An 18,231-nucleotide genomic window follows, 5' to 3' on the forward strand; every position below is an offset into this window, starting at 1 on the left:
CTCGCTGGCTGTCTCCATCTCTGTCGAATAAATAAATAAAATCTTTAAAAAAAATAAATAAATAAAATGCACACACACACAAATGGAAAGAGAACAAACTGCAAGTAATCAGAAAGGTGTTAAAAAAAAAAAAAGGATCATCAACACTACACAAAGCCATGGTTGTGTATGCACCCAGCATACTTCATGACCTTCAGGTAGCCACTTCAAAGACATAAAAGAAAGCCAGGGAAGGTACAAAACAAGGCAACTAAGAAGTGTTTACAAAAATAAAGTGGCTTTTACCTTCAAAGAGTAAGAACTCCAATCTGGAAAGAAAGTTAAGACAATAAAATTGAATTCCATATAAAATCATAATGATTGCAGATAAAATACCAACAAGACTGGCTCCATTTTATTTAAAGTAATTTAAAACAAATCCAGAACCCTCTAACTAGATGTTTTAAAAGTGGTAAAAGGAAATTTCAAATCACAAGATGTTTGTGGCTTTTGTCACAAGTACAAAAAAAAAAAAAAAGAAAAAAATCATACACAGGTTTAAGAAACATTGTTCCATTAATGGAGGCTACCCAAGTTAGCATTTATTTCCAAAGGGAATTTTCACAGCTATTCAGTGGCAATCAGTAGTTTTAAATAGCTCCCATGCTCTTATTCCTAAAACTAGTTTTTGGTCCCATCTTTAGTTCTGAGCTGGGGAAACCACCAGTCTAACACACTAGTTAGCAGCATCCCATTTAGTCTATATTTCAAAGAAGCCTAATGACATTTACCTGATAAGACAGCAAAGAGTAAGTAAAGCCCAGGAGGTAGTATAGAGTACAGCGTGGTGGTTAAAATGTAAGGTCTGCCATCAGCCCCACTGGTTCCTTTACCAGACTGGCTACTGCTGCTTAGCAGGTCTTAGACCAAACTCTCTCTGGACATCCGTTTCCACAACTTAAAGTCCAAATAACTTAAAACAGCGACAGCCCATTGGAGATATTCCATATTAGCTCTTTTGTCAAGTTTATTTTTGACTGAAATTATGCCAACATATTAACCTCAGTTCTCTCTTGCTGACTGAAGTTCCAGCTGGCAGCTACAGGTCTTAGAGAACTTTGTAAAAAGGAAAAGGTTCATGAGTGAAAAAACAAGAGGCTGTAAGCTGTAAAGGCTGGTAACCCAGTGGGTTAAACCATATAGTCTTATGAGACATGCAGTCTGGAGTCTTTTTTGAAAAGGAGCCATCATATCTTTTCTTTCTCAAGCACCTCAGCAGTCGCTCCTGTCAAGTGTATTAAAATCCTGTAATACTGTGACAAAAAATGTATTACCAGACACTAGATTAGCTAGTTTCAAAAGACAATAATGAAGTATGAGAACAGCCTGCCCTCATAAGGAACTTTATGAGTTACAGGAAATGGAGAAGAGAGTTATTTTTGGTAAATCTATCCCATTTGTACGAAGCAGTATCTGTATGTCTGTTTATCTTCAGGGAGGGAAGAAACATTTCAAAGAACTGTTTATTAATTCAACCATGACCAGAGATTGCTCATGTAAAGGTTTAAAGTTTTCAGTAATGGAAAAAAAAAAATACAAGGAAACCTACCTTCACATTTGTTCTTTCAGATTCAGACACAGTCACCTCATCTTTATATATTTATATGTTCTTTAATTAAAAATTGAACCGAATAGGTTAAAATTCTTAAAATCAAGTTACTTTGATCACATCCAGTGGGCACTATATTTTCAGTTAGCTAAACAAGTAAAAAAATCATGACACAATTTACAAACTTTTTGGCTCTCCAGGGGTAACTGAAATCGTACACACTATTCACGTATTCCAGTTATGAGCTGAAATAGGAGGACAAAATAGATTTTAAGTTTCCAGCAGTGTTTCTGGAAGATTTGGTTTGATGACTGTCACTACTATTTATAAATCTATTATTGCCTCCTGGAATCTACGTTGAATTCTTTGAAGATAATGATCATGGATTACTAATATTATATTCCTAACTGAACACACAGAACACTTAATGGTTGTGAAATGAATGGATCACGAATCAACTATCAATACTAGGTATAAACTAAACTTCACCTTTTTAATAAATAGCTGACTTTTAGCCAATTATCTAGATCTCATAGATGTCGTACAAGATTGATCCATTCAATATCCCTTCTTAAGCATTAACAGCTTGATGGAGAGGTTACTGTACTTTTTGAAAAGAAAAACAAATTAATTACTTTTATAATGCCTTTCAAGGGCAAAATCCAGAATGGGAATTTTTAGTAGTTCCTACTATTACTGAGAGCTCCCACTAGAGAGAAATAAACTAGCAGCTATTGTATATATTTCTGCAATCTCTAAGGCAAAAAAACATCATGTTACAATAAAATAAGATTAAAGTTAAAAATTTTCAACACCAGAAGACATGATGACGACTTAATTTGGGTTTGCTATCTCATTAGATGTTTACTCATTAAACAAAATTGTATGCTGAGAATTTACGTTCAGTGTTCTGCTGGTAGACTACAGTTACTCAAACTTCTTTCTTCAAGGCTACTACAACCATCTATGGAGATGTAAATATATTCTACCCTAGACAGAATCTCTGGGTAAATTTTAAGAAGCACTTATGGTTGCTTTGACCTATTGTCCAGATTAAAATAAAAGAAACACTAAAATTAATACATGTTATTTTTTTAAAAAGCAATTAACATTGACTTTTCAGAGATTAGGCAGATCATTATTTATGTAATATTTCACATTATTAATAACCTCCCTCGGGCAGACATTTAGTCTACACGAAACAAAACTAACCTTGTGAAAATTTTGTTAAGGAGAACTAGTTTTCTTTGAACCAGGCCAACTGATCAGTTATAAACTCAAAGAAATGATGTGAGAATTTAAGTATAGTAAATGAGCTTTTAGGCTCCTCCCCCAATACAGTGTCACATTACTTACTTGTCATGGTCACCTTAAATTCAGGACTGATGAATAGAGAATCCCTGATTGTATCCTGAAATACCCATTACTTTAAGCAATGGCTCAAATTACACAGAATTCTACAAGCAAGATATTAACAGTTAAGAATTAATAGGCTTTTAACAAAACTACCGATTATCTGCTCGCTTATATATTTTCTATACGGCTCAGATTTTCACGAAATAGAAGAGCAGAAAAGAAAATACCTGGAATAATCTAAAACCATTATTAATTTACCTAGAAAAATGTTCTAAGGCCACCTTTCTGTATCAGGGGAGAGAACATTTTCGTTAAGAGTGCATAAGTAAAGTAGATTCTTCATACCACCAAACTGGCTACTTATATGCATAATTTTGTATTCTTGTGCATGCCTGCACACACAGGCACACACTTAGGTCAGGTAAGTGAAGTTGTTTAACAAACTCTTTCACTAAGTCCTTGAAAAATAGAGAAGGGCTGAAGTCACATACTAGACGATGGGAATGGCTTAATATACCAATACTTTAAAAATGCTTAAATGCTAGTACAGAGATGGGGCTGCCTGGCTGTCTCAGTCGGTAGAGCATGTGACTCTTGATCTCAGGGTCGTTGAGTTCAAGCCCCACACTGGGTTTGGAGCCTATGAAAGAAAGGAAAAGGAAAAAGAAAGGAAAGGAAGAAAGGAGGAAAGAAATACTAATACAGATGGAACTCAAGAATAAAAATAAATCTGGATTTTGTGAATAAACTATGTTGAAGTGAAATTTAAAAATTTTAAGTCATTTGGAAAGTGGCACCCCTTTCTAAATCAAGTATAATCTTGCCTAGGTGAAAGCTGGCTTTCTGAGAGAGCAAAATTCCATGATATTTTGGCCTAAATTTTTACAGATGAACGATGGATGAGAAAACAAAGGACAACTGAACTATCAACGTAACACATACATAAAAGGACACTTTAGCAATCCACTTTAATCTAGGACAAAATTATTTTAAATTCAAACTAGGCTGGCTTTATTTTAGGCTTAAAGGGCTTTGACGTAAACATAAATTTTTTTTGTAAGAGTAAAAATTTTAAAGTAAACATAAAGCTTAACATTTAATTCTGACCTCACATTATTAGGCCTATTTCTAACCCAGTAGTTAAGAGTGTACACCTGGAGTCCGGAAGAAAAGGGTTTGAATCCTGGCTTTGCCACTTCACAGAGAGGTGAACCACTAGCTATAATATAACAAATCATATCATCTCGATCTCTGAATTCCTCATATGTAAAGTAGGGACAATACCACCTACTTTAAAGGGTTGTTGATTATACAACACACAATGTACGTATTCACAACACAGTATTACTAACCTACCATTAAAAAAAGCTTGGCTAAGGAAAGGAAACAGCAGAGTATTCGCTTTCCATACTTGACCTGTTTTTATTTTTCAAAATAAACTTTTAGAGTTGAAAAGCAGATATTTTGCTACATTTATCAAGGACTATTTTCTAGCCCCCTATATAAAAACTGATACATACACCTGCCATTTCTATTCTCCACGGAGCATTTCCCATCTGTTGATCTTAATCCATATAAATTGTTTTTAAAGTCACCTTTAATGATTTTCTTCCCTAATCTGCTTTAGCTTTTCACCACCCACTCTGGTTTACTTTGACCTAGTGAATGTTAACCACGGTTTTTCTTTCAGAGTTCAAGATTTCAAGAAAAATAAAACCAGAGGTATCTTTTAGTAACCTATCAACTTTCCCCTTCTAAGCTTTTAGAAGTTATTTTGTCTTCCATGACTCTTGTAACCTGCTTTCTGATCTAATTCCTAAATAAACATGCCATGACATTTCCTCAGCCACCTGATCTTTTTTGCTTTTTCCTTCCTGTTGGTATTTTCCACCAATTTCCTAAAAGTTTATTAAAGATTGTTTTTCTAAACTCATTTCATTTTCTTGAAGATGATGCTCCTAGCCTTTCCTTTAGATCCTGAACACTATTAATATTCGTGGTGGCCTTTGCCAAAGTTTTTAATCTCCAACTAGACCAACCAGATCCTGCAAACCACTGCACGCATCTATTGCTGATACCTTTTCTATGAAGGTCTACTCTGAATCCCCCAGGGAGTGTAAAGATAATCTATCACTCAAAGTGCAGCCAGGGACAGTGGCATCACCGAGACGCATGTTAGAAATGCAAATTCTTGCCCCATCTCAAATCCAGGGACAGTGGCATCACCAAGAAGCATGTTAGAAATGCAAATTCTTGCCCCATCTCAAATCCACGGACTTATCAACTGCATTTTAAAAAAATCCCCAGGGATTTCCACCCACACTGAAGTTTGAGAAATACTGTTGAATGATGAACTGTGACCTAAACAGTTTTTAACTAAGAAATTAAAATAATCATCAGAAGTTCTTTCAAAATCATTTTTCACAAATGCAACAAATGGTCTCATTTACCTTTTTTCCCCACATTTTTGGGAAGTCAAACAGAAACGACATTACAACTAACAAACTTACATTACTCTTCATTATTTAAAAGATTGTTAATAACAATATTAATAATTGGTATTACTTTTTTTAGACAGATCAAATTTCTCCACACCAACTCTATATAAATATGATTAATCTGGTAAGGTTCTGCTTCTTAACAGGAAGCATGGAAAGTTTCAACTAAGAACAGCCAATACTAAACATGGACCGTCTAACCAAAAATATTTAGTTATATCATAACTTCTCAGAAGTATACAAGTTGCTCTGACCACACCAATTCAGCAAAATATATAAACCTCTTTATAATCAATAGGTTCAAATGAAAACAATTTGTTTTGATAATATTTTGATCAATATAAACCATAAAAATTTCAAAATAGTGATTTGGCTGATAAAAACAGTAATGGCTTTTTAAAACATATGAACCACTGTTTGAGCTACTTAAAAACCCAGACAACTGAAATTTGCAGTTTTAGAGGATTCCTGACTGAAGTATTCAAAGTAGAGGCAAGTCTTTGTCTCCAAGTTCTATTAAAAAGTGCTTGATATAGTATATGAGGTCTTCAATAATGCAATATTTTCATATTTAAGGAAATATTTTCCCTTTTACATATCTGAAAACTGAGGTTAGGGTGAGGGTTAGGGAGCTCCTGCCGAACTCCCAATGTTACTATCCTTGACAATACTGATCCTCACCCTTTACCCTTGTGGAAAATAATTTTAAAGTGATCAAATCTCATGTTATTTTAAAGGCATGACTTGAGTTGTACAATTTGATGACTAATGTAACCTCCTGCTCTCTTAATAAATGGATAGCTGGGCTTAAAAATCATCTTTTGGGACTTTTAAGTAAATAGTTGAATAAAGCACTACTCTTGCTTATTAATTTTTTTCTGCATACTAGTTTTTGAGGAAATGCCTATACATGATTGTGAGTTCAGTCACAAATTTCAAGTCTCAGTAAACAGAAATGTGATTTTTTTCATAGCTACAGGCAGAAAATACTCCATGTGAATATAATTCACTCCACCGAAAATATCTAGTAAAATCTAATTATTTCTAAAAATAAACTAAATAAATTCAGGGCTTCGGGTAGAGCCAAAAGATACCAACAGAACCTAAGCTTAAAATGATCATCAAAAGCAACCTGCTCTTATTTTTGGAAAAAACACACCATAAATCAGTAAGTTGCCCCACCCCATCCCCAGCTCTGTCAACACCTAAAGGGGCCCAAGTTTAGATATTTTTTTCAGTTAGAATATTCCTTCTTGTCTCTGTGAATGATCTGTTAATTTTGGACAAAAGGAAAACAACAAATAAAATCTTTCTGGAAAATACAACCTAGAGGAATTATTTTGTCTACTCCTTATCTTAAAACAGTAGGGGGGGGGAAACCCAACCAGTAGGGTAGTCACTTTCTCTTCCCTACAAGCTCATATTTATTTAACAGTTTTCATTCAAAAGAGACAAGGCAGAATATATTGCTATTCCTTCTGAAGAGTTTCTTACTCAATTTGTTCATAGATCATTAGGTCCCTATCACTTTCCTCCTAAGTCTTTTTTCCTATTAATAATACAGTTTGCAGAAAAATGAGCACATTTCTTCAGGTAAATTTCCATTCTGAGTTGCAGAACTTCTATCTCTTCGACTGATAAAGAACTAAGTACACCCTCAAGGGAAAGAACTCCCAAGAAAAAGTACTGAGTTAGGGCTCTCCTCAAGAGAATGGGATCAACATGAAAACAGAAACCCTTATGAAGTTTTAAGAAATCACACTCAATATGGTACTTCTTGTATACTGGAGACATTTCCCAATGATGCACCTAAACCCTCCGACACAGCCTTCCTCAAATATTCCCTCACCCCTTCTTCACTTGCTGGCATGTTATGTCAAGGGGTCAAGAACATGGGGAATAAAATGCCAACTGAAAGCAAGGTTCAAGTGTTTCCCTTTGCCCACCTCTGTATGTTTTCTAGGATCATTTCCAAATGGATACGCCACATTCCATCAGAAAAACTTTACTGGCAACCTTTTATGCCAAAAGCCAACATTCCCATCTTAAACCTATAGACCCAGATCTAACCCCCAGTAAAACTACTTCCTGACAGTTTAATAAACCCCCTCAAGTTCAGCTTTTATTTTTACTCCTTCCCACTCCTTCACTGTCTTCCTTCAAAGCGGTACCCGATACCTAGTACTGAATTTGAAGACAGAACTCCATTTGACCACAAAAATCTCAATTACAGAACTACTGAATCTGTTTGGCATAATCAGAACCATCACACCCCACCCAAAATCACCAACACAACATTTTGAACATGTTAGATTTTATTAAAAATATTTAACATTGTACAAATATTCCAATACAGTTATGGTACCTGAACACTGTACCAAAAGCACGATTTTTATTAAACTGCTGATTAAGTGGTCTTGCAAGTGTTCCTACTTTAATATTCTCATATTACTGTATGCATATAGCAATGTAATGTTCACAGGAGCTTTCAGCTCAATTATAGAAATAGCCTTATAACATAGTACTAAACATCTTAGGATTTGTTAAAGTACAATTCTACCTATGCTACTGAACAGGCTAGAGACATTCCTTCTGTTCAACCATTATAAATGAGAAATCAAGAAAAGCAGTGTTTATGGGATCCTGACAAAGTTACTACATAAAATGAAGCCCTTGTTTGTATTTGAGGAATTTAAGCTTTCCCCCACCCCGCAATGTCTCCCTTCCTGATCCCATGAAATGCATTCTGTTGTTAGTATATCAAAGCCAGTAAGAAGACTGTGCTGCAAAGATGAACCCCTCAGAATTACCTGAGTGTTCCTACTACTTACTATCAAGCTTTCCAAAGAGCACATTATCAGTGCAATTTTTATAATCTTTTCTATCACTGGTACAACATAAAATGTGTCAGAAGAGAAACAAGTACCTTAACAAAATGATGCAATCACTGCAATTCTTAAATATAATTTCATTGTAGCGATTTACAAGTAGTCCACAACAAGCTTACAGACAAGATTTCAGGAGACTGACTAGCACGTTTAACACCTAAGAGATTTTTCCTAGACTGATACGTTCAACCAACAAGGAGGCATAAGAATATTAAGGAGGGTCTTCTGGCATGAATATGCATAATTATTTTTAATCAATGATTATGTCATATTACAATTATTTGTTTATATGTTGTGGTCAGAAATGCTTAGTTATTAAATTTCATTGCCCTGATTTATACTTTACTATCACGAATCCTATACTATGAGAGATTTTAATCTTTAATATCATCTAAATATTGAGTAATTCTACCAATACCTACTAATCCCAACAGCTGTCCTGGGTTTCAGACAAAACACAAGTTGATGACAGATTTATGGTTTTGCTATGTTCAAGGTTCTAATATTTAGCTATGTAATGTCCTCTTGACCCAAAGTCATTATATCATTGTATTTTTAAAACAAGCCCTCTCCTGTTTGTGAAACTGCTAGAACTTTTAAGTCTCATTTTACAACGTTAAAATTTTTTGAAAGATTTAAAAAATAATTTCTCCTAGTGTTTAAATCCTCCATCCTATTAACCCCTTCAACTTTTACTACTATCAGCGTGCAATTAACATCTCTTAAGATGCATTATGTGCTCATCTGCCCAATAAAAATGCAAACATAATAAAGATATTAGAGGGATTGAAACCACAGTAAAATAAAGCAAATTTATTGTCTAAAAGACTTTAGAATCTTGTAAAGTATCTATTTCAAATACCTAAAATAACACCCTGAGTATTTTATTACTTCATACTTGCAGACCTTTCCTGCTAAACTGTAATTTGAGAATAGAAAGTATGAAGTAGTTATTATATGTTCCTATTAAGAACTAAATTATTTAATATTAAAGTCTTACTTGTCTACAAGGCCAACATAAATGCCCACTTATAAAATATGGGCATTCTCCCACACTTAATGTCCCACTACTGATAAAAAAAAAATAGGAAAAAAAAAATTTCTTACCAACAATTCCACTGGTTATCGTCCCCAGCGAACCCCACCTAGCAAGTCGACATCATGACATGTCAGGTCAGGGCAGCCTCAACCTCGCTTCCCTGATAGTCAGGTGATAAAAGGAAGGAGTTAAAACAGGAAAAGTACACTTGCAGATTTCTGGATAACATCTGAAAATGGTTAAAAAACAAAAACAAAACAAAACAAAAAACCCAGAGCTTCTGGTAACCTCTAAATAAAAAATACATAAGTATATATATTTAAAAAGAAAAAAAAACTATTCTAGAAAGATTCACAGTAACTACTTCAAATTAAATATTTATATTAATTACTGACCAATACATTAAATATGCAGTATTTTTAAGGCTTGGTGGTTCCATTTCAAAATTCAGAACTCATTGACAAACTTCTGGTACAAAAGTAAACATGCTTGGTTAGTGGATTTGTCATTCTGAATTCTCTAGCCAGTCACCCAATTCACGGGCTTACTCAGAACTAAGTTAACAGAAGCTCCCATTCTTAGAGAAACATAAACACACTTATAAATCCAGTGCACTCTTTCTATAAGGCTTTTTCTTAGCTGCTCACTTAAGAGATGCCACACAATAAGGGACAACACTAACATTAACATTTCTTCCACATATTTTGGTTGGTTTAAGAATACTGGATAGCTCAGTATAACAAAATTCTCTTTGAAAAATCAAAACTGCAAATTTTAACATATGTAGAAGTCTTTATAATTGACATGTAATAGCCTTATAGCAAGTATTTACTGGAAGGGTTTTGGATTTTACAAATAATACACAATTAATAAAACGTAGGTATGATTATCCAAATGGGCAGGAGGCAAATGATGTAATGAGTTTCCAGAATATTATGTGGCTTTATGCTAGGAATGGAATTTTATGTTCTTTCTTGTTTGGAATTTAAAATAGAATTTATTTTGATGCATGCTTATCTTTTTAAAAAGAGGGTTCACCTCCTAAGTCAGATTTCAAATGAGAGAAAAATTGTCTACTAACAGAAAGCATTGGGCTTTCTTATGCAGAATAACCCCAGTAACTAAGAAAACTGAAAAACAATTATGCTGAACTCTTTGCTTAAAAAAACTAACTACAGAACCATAGTAACTCAATTTCCATATCAATTGATCAAATAAACTTGGATTTATTAGAAATCTGGCAACTTATTAGAACTTTTTTGCTTTTAAAAAATTAAAACACCGTCATTTAAATACATACATTTAAGCAACTGCTATAAATGAGTGATCAAATAAAAATTAGCATTCCATTACGGGGAAGGGGTATATTTAGGTCAGTTAGGAGGGTACCTACAAAGAGGCTAGCCTCAATATGAAGTAAATATATTTCCCAACACACACTACTGTAGCAGGCTCGTAAGTAAAAACAAATGAGTTAGGTTGGGGAACAAAAAATATGGTGTAAGAGCAGGAAATTAAATTTCCCAAAACTCATTTAAAAAAAAAAATTCATTAAAATAAAACACCTAATGAAAATCTAAAATGAAGATCTCTTGAATGGACATTTTTCAGGTTTAAGTATTAGATTGTTAGATTTATTTCTGTGAAAAATTAAGCTCTGAATCGATTTTCTCTGAATGCTGCTACAGCAACAGTTTACAAGATGTCAACAAGGGAAAAAGCTCTAAAGTGAGGCTTACTGTTCAAAAAGTTGTTTCTCTGCAAAATAAAATAGCTACAAAAAACCTATACAGCAATATTAAAGGGACATCTCTTAGACATATTTTAATAGGTGAGAGTAAAATATTATTTGCAATTAAAGGAAAGGATTTTGACATGGAATCCAAGGTTTAGTCTTATGCTTTTGCTAGGGTTTATATTTTAGGATGGGTAGGGGAAGCACAATCAATTACTTTTTCAGAATCACTTCTTTACCCATTCCTAATTTTCTTCATGATTAACTTTGTATCTGGTAACATCTAATTTTAAAGAAATACAAACAAATCAAATTTTACTTGTAGATGCTTTCTTCTTTCCAAGAAAAATCAGGATTTTATTTAAGTCTAATTTGGGCTTTTAGTTAGGATAACTACAAATTGTATTTTCAAAGTTTAAAAACAGCATTTAAAGAATGTTTGGTGTCTTTACTTGCATACATGGGCGTAAGAAAAACCAACTGAATCTAAGCTTTACCTAATAGATACCCATGTTAATTTGGAACTACTATACAAGAGACTACATAATTCCTTTATGAGTTTTCAAAAACACAAAAAGAGTATTAATAAGGCCTGTTAACTTACTGAACTATATAATAAGTATACTTTTAAAGAGAAATGAAATGTTAATTTTCTTACTTAAAATCAAAAGAGAAGCCATGAAACCCAAAATATGATCTAAGCATGCTCATAAGGAATTGCTCATAAGGAATTATTAACTGGCTTATGATTCTGAGATCTATTACTGCTATCATAAAAGACACCAAACAGGAACAAAACACAAAATAAAGGTGTGCCCATTTTAATTATTCCCTAAATGGCTTATTTTTATAATTTAATTAAAAACATTTTAGACCCACCTAGAAGTCAAACGGAAGGGAAATTTTTATGGTAATTTGAATGTGATCCAGACTTTTCTGCACTGTGAAGTTTGGATTCTTTTGTTCCTCTTACTCTCAAGCAAAACTGTCACTACAATAATTCAGAATTTCTAAAGGAAACAGGGAAATAGATGTCATAACTCGGCCAACAAAAACTTTAGCCAGGAGGGTAGTAAAAAAATAAAAGAGGTATTAACAGAACGTTGGAAGTATGACTAGCGGATATTTTTAAGCCTCTCTTATAAGGCACGAGTGCTTCTCAAAGAAAATTTACATAGTGATAGGAAATTATATTCCTAAACCAGTAACTGAGGTGGTAGTCACGATCATGTATACTACAACTGAAGTTTAGTCCGCAGTGCAATTGACGCCACAGTACTAACATTTTTTTCCTGTTATTCATTCACTTATCCAGCAAATAAGGTCTTCAGGCAACAAATTATCCTTTATAGAAAGAATGTGGGTCAAAAATAAATTGCAGTCTGCTTCCCCAACCCCATTTTATTTAACGCAAATTATCCAATGCCTGCAAGAATGTTCAAAAGCCTTTGAACCTGTTTTTATAAAAATAAAGGATAAAATTTCAAAATTAGAAGAGACTATGAAAGAACACCAATCAATAAAGTGCTATTTGGAATAAACACTAGAATTTAGACTAATCCTCAGTCTGATAGCCACGATACATATTGGAATAGACAAGAAATTTTGCATGAATTTGATCACTCACATAGGCAGTTATAATTTGAAAACAATATTCCTTGCAAAGGATTACGAATAAAATAATGTTTTAGGACACAATTGAATTTGAAATAGGTAATGTTTTGAATAGATTTTTTAGTTTTATTGAAATCTTACATGAACAAGAAATTGGAAATACAATCACATCAAAGAACAAATTGTCACGGCTTTGACGTTTAAGCCAAACAAATTTTGTAGGGCAGATTTCAAAAAGGTGTGAAGTTATAACAATTTAAAAACACAGTTAACCTACTTCTAGGAATGCAAAACATACAATCATAGGTTATTTTCAATACAAGAAAACTTAAATTTGTTTGCTTTAATTTCTTAAAACTACTAAGACAAAGCACTAGCTTGTATTTTTATTTACAGCATACTCCATACTCCTATGTAATCTATCCCAAATCCAAAAAAATGAAACTGTCCAAAACCAAAGGTTCTGCAAAATCATGATTTAACAGTGTGCTCAGCTTGTTTTTGAAGCTAAAATGAAGCCTGAAACGATAAAAGCATTGTAACCCCCAGAATAAGGGAACTCTGCAAGCCCAATAATGTCCAAGAGCATTTATGAAAAGAGGAAAAAAAAAATAAAAAGACTTGAGTATATATACAATAGTGATTTCTTCAGCCCAATACAAATGGCAGCAAACTGCTACTTAAAGATGAAACAGTTAAGCCAATTTTTTTTTTGAAGAATGTAGATCTAGAGCCAATCGATCTTGCCAATATCATTTTCAAGCCCTCACTTGTCTATTTCCACTGTTGCCCATAAGTATCCTGATAAAATTCCTGGTTGTCATTATTGTAACCATAGTTACCAGAATAGTCACCACCTTGCTGAAGCGGCTGCTGAGCGATGGGTTGGGAACCCCAGTTCTGTTGGTTGTTGGTCTGACGGCGCTTGGAATCAGGTTGGTTGTACCCATCTGCCTTTCTCTTGCCTCCTACATTGCCCCCACGATTGCCCCGAGATCCACGGGAACCACGGCCTCTCTGCTGTTGTGCAGGACCCCCTCTGCCACCCCTAGAGCCTCTTGGTGGTCCCAAAGGTGCCCCCCTTTGTGAATAGCCAGCTCTACCTCTTGGAGGTGGTGCTCCCCGCCCCCTTGGTGGTGGTGGAGCACCTCGCCCTCCCCTTCCTCCTCCTCTTCCTCTTACTGCATAGCCATCATCATAGCCGTAGTAGGGATCTTCATAGCCTCCACGATAGTCGTGATAATCGTAACCATAGTAATCGTCATAGTAATCTTCATAGCCATAGTAATCTGGAGGGTAGCCATATCCACCTCTCCCCCCACCACGACCCCGACCTCTAATTGGAGGTGGCATACGAGGAGGAGGGTGATAGTAATAATCTTCATACCTAGCAATGGAGGGAAGGGAGAAAAGAAAAAACAAGTTAGCTTACTTCAAGACTATTCCTGAATTTTTTATTAAGTTGATCTCTATTAACAACTTATTCTTTGTTCAGAGATGAAATTACTAAAATATAGACTCACGCAGTGCTTCTGGAAGCCTGTCTAGCAGCTTGGCGCTCTTTCCTTTTCTTGTCTGGTGGCTTGGCTAAGACTATTTCAATTTCTTCCCCTTCTATTTCCTTGCCATTCATTTCATCCATGGCCTATACAAAATTACAAAAATAAATTTATTTTACAGGTAAAAACAGTACTTCAAGACATTATTACATAGACATACCTGTGCGATTTAATACAATTAATAAACAATTTACCTCACAACTATTTTAATTGGCAAAAGAATCTAGCCATGAAGAAAAAAAATACAAAGTACTTATTTCCCTCAATCTTACCTTCTTACGTGTAAGATTATATTGAAAACAAAACTGATGTCCTACTCTTATATGTAAAAAGATAAAAGGGGGGCGCCTGGGTGGCGCAGTCATTAGGCATCTGCCTTCGGCTCAGGGCATGATCCCGGCGTTCTGGGATCGAGCCCCACATCAGGCTCCCCCGCTGGGAGCCTGCTTCTTCCTCTCCCACTACCCCTGCTTGTGTTCCCTCTCTCGCTGGCTGTCTCTGTCAAATAAATAAATAAGATCTTTAAAAAAATAAATAAATAAATAAAATAAAAAGATAAAAGGGCTTACAGAGCCGCCTATCACTGCTTACTTCCAAATAACCAATCCCTCAAGGCTGAGCCATACCAAAGAAGCAAATCCACATCTGGAAAAAGTGCCATAATTAACACAAACTTTTCAGGATTCAAATTTTAAAATAAAAACATGGCGTTCAATATGTAACTCTGAAACTGCTCTTCCATAAAAATCTTAAAGACTTGAAAGACAAATGAGGTTATTGAATGAGGTTATCAGTGAAACTGAACAAGATACCGACCAAAAATGCCTAGGCTTCCCCCCCAACACTTCACCCAGAACATACTTCACCTGAACAGTTAAGAGCAGAGCCCAGAACAGGACTAATGAAGACTTGAGCATTCACCTGGAAAGCAGTCATCAAAAGCATCCTATGCTCTAGCCCTTTATCTATGTTGTTCCCCTAACCGCCTCTGCCATACATCCAAGTTCAAGTAACTCAGGAACAAAATATCACACCTACTCGCCACAGCCTTTCTGCTTCCCTACACAACCTTCTGCTCTCTGGACAAACAGAATAAAATGCCCGATCCATAAAGAACATTCAGAGATTTACAAGCATCTAGACAAAGATTAAATCAGTCCCCCTCCACGTGCTAACTGCTCCCCTTTACCACATTAGCTTTTGGCTACTTCACCTAAAGCAACTAAGTAAGTCCACAGAAGCTTCCCAGTTGCTGACACATTCTGTAATTTCACAGACTTCTTTGGCAAACCACCCTACCAGTTTTTATACTTCTTTTCAATTAGAGACAACCAGTTATTTAGTAACAACTGAATGAAAAGGAGTATTTTGAAGGTATGAATTAGTTATCCGTGTTTCATACCACTGGCAATTTCAGAAACCAAGCATTAAATTATGCACTAAGCTGTGAATTTTATAAGCAATGCCATCTCACCAATTAGCTTTCATCAAAAAGCAAGCCAATAAATTCTAACTAGTCCAAAGATTCTATAAGGCACACTTTAAAGCAAATATCCTGGGCAAGAAACAGAAACTGCTCAAATTAGAGGGGCCACCATCCCAACAGACCATGCAGAGAAAGGACCAGGCCTGAGTGAGTCCCTGTGGATTCTGAACCTACTTTCCCAAATACATAAAAAAGCTTTTGTTAAGTGTCTTGCTTCTCTCCCCCACTCGGAAATGTGAGAGGAACAAGAAACTACAAATTTTACCCACGAAAGATCCATTCTTGGCAGAAAACAGCACAGGTACTCAGGTTTTACCCACTAGCCACCACATGAAAATACTTTTTTCACACTTTTCAATACATCATCAAATTGACTATTATATGCAAGATCTCTAACAACTACTGAAACCAGCAACACAGTTAATACTATTAGAATTCTGCAATGACTGAAGAAAGGCAAATCTATGAAGAACTAACCACTCTCTCAGAACCAATCTGCTGAATTCGATATGCTGTGCTGTGTGTGAAGTCACGTACGCTGCTCTGGGTCTTTCACAGGCCCACAAACCAAGGTAAACAAAGCAGTTATAATACGACTCATTACCTGTTTACCATGTATAGCAGCTCATTACTATACCCTGCAGTGTTTCCAGGGCATCATGCTATCAGATCTTAGGTTGACAAAAACAATACAGAGATTAAAAATAACTTGCCTGAAATCACAAACCCAGTTAGTAATAATCAGGCTCTGAAATATGAAATCTTACCTGTTACACTACTATCACTTCACAGATTATTAAAAGAAAGTTCCAGAGTTCGGCAAAAGCTGAAAACCAATTTTATTTCAGTTTTTAAAGTCATTTTATGTGTTTAGCAAGTTTCAACAACAAAATTCAAATATCCAGAAGCAAAATTTCAAAATCTCTACCTTAACAGCTGCTCCTCTGTCTTCAAAATGAACAAATGCATAATCTTTCAACTTCTTCACTCGTTCGAGTTTTCCAAATTCAGAAAATGACTTTTCCAGTATTTCTTCTGTCACTGTAGTAGCCAAGTTTCTCACAAATAAAACTTTCACCTAATATAACAAATACACAAAATTGGCATTGGCTATTCAATGTTAGCTGAAGTCTTATGTTAAAGTATTTCTTTCTATGCTCACAACAGGCTTTCCTTCTCAAAAACATTAAATAATAAAGGCGCATCATAGAAGTATAAAAATTGCCAAGAAAATTATTCTGTCAGTTACCAACTTCTATAGATTATCGGTTCCTTCTCCTGCCCTGTCATTAAAGTAACTACCACTGGGGTGCCTGGGTGGTTCAGTCAGTTAAGTGTCTACCTTTGGCTCAGGTCATGATCCCAGGGTGCTGGGATCAAGCCCCACATCGGACTCTCCGCTCAGCGGGGAGCCTGCTTCTCCCTCTCCCTCTGCTGGTACCCCCGACTTGTGCTCTGTCAAATAAATAAATTGTTAAAAAAAAATTTTTTTTTAATAAATAAATAAAAATAAAGTACCTAACACTGTGAACAGAACCTTCAAGGAGCCAGCAGGTAATTAGTTAATTCACAAATTTAACAGGACCCTAAGTACCAACTGAAAACAACATGTTTTGGGGTTTTGCTCCCCACCAGAACTGAGTAAGCTAATTCTAAAGTTTGTATGAAAAAATAAACAAGAATAGTCAGAAAAGAAAAAATAAAAACAAAATTCAGAGACTAGCCCTAACAGATACAACAAACTATAATGCTTAAATCAGTGTAGTGTTCACCTGGATAAAAATAAAACTGGGGGGGGGGGTGTGCCTGGCTGGCTCAGAGAGGCATGTGACTCTTGATCTCAGGGTCGTGAGTTCGAGACCCATGTTGGGTGTAAAGATTACTTAAAATCTTAAAAAACAAAAGTTGGATTCAGACCTCAGACTATGTACCAGGCTAAACTCCAAATAGAGAAAAAATTTTAAAAGGGGTGGACAGGGGTAGAGATGGGGAAAGACTGAAAAATATTAGAAGAAAATAAAGGTGGGCACCTAGGTGGCTCAATTGGTTAAGCATCTGCCTTCGGCACAGGCCCTGATCTCGGGGCACTAGGATTGAGCCCAGCACCGGGCTCCCTGCTCAGTGGGGAGCATGCTTCTCCTCCACCCTCTGCCCGCCACTCCCCCTGCTTATGCTCGCTCGCTGTCAAATAAATAAATAAAATCTTAAAAAAAAAAAAAGAAAAGAAAAGAAAAGGTAATTCCTTTACGTAACATTGTTCCAAGGAAGGTTTTGTAATTTAAAATCTATTATATAAAGGAGTGATAAAATTCAACTACTAGAAATAAATGGCTTTCACATGGCAAAAAATGCCAGAAGTGGAGCCAAAAGACAAATGACTTCTACCACAAAGAGTTAATCTCTATTTTTTTATATCAGAGCTCCAGAAAATAAGAAAAAGCTCAGTGGAAAAGTGAATAGAAAGATAT

General features: G+C 35.3%; 1 protein-coding gene across 5 annotated transcripts in view; it reads right to left on the reverse strand.

The window, feature by feature from the left end:
• Positions 1–12,821: 12,821 nt before the first annotated feature.
• The window catches only part of HNRNPR (heterogeneous nuclear ribonucleoprotein R), a 32,961-nt gene continuing 27,551 nt past the window's right edge, over positions 12,822–18,231 (reverse strand). For all 5 annotated transcript variants that reach the window (XM_040618954.1, XM_040618952.1, XM_040618953.1 and 2 more), the window contains 3 exons: positions 16,692–16,841; positions 14,242–14,363; positions 12,822–14,105 (listed from right to left, as the gene is read on the reverse strand). In XM_040618954.1, coding sequence (XP_040474888.1) covers positions 13,493–14,105; positions 14,242–14,363; positions 16,692–16,841 — 885 coding nt within the window. In that variant the 3' untranslated portion in view covers positions 12,822–13,492. The remainder of the gene's footprint in view (positions 14,106–14,241; positions 14,364–16,691; positions 16,842–18,231) is intronic.

The sequence above is a fragment of the Ursus maritimus genome, unplaced genomic scaffold (genome assembly GCF_017311325.1).
Source record: "Ursus maritimus isolate PB19 unplaced genomic scaffold, ASM1731132v1 scaffold_32, whole genome shotgun sequence".
Taxonomy (NCBI): Eukaryota; Metazoa; Chordata; class Mammalia; order Carnivora; family Ursidae; genus Ursus; species Ursus maritimus.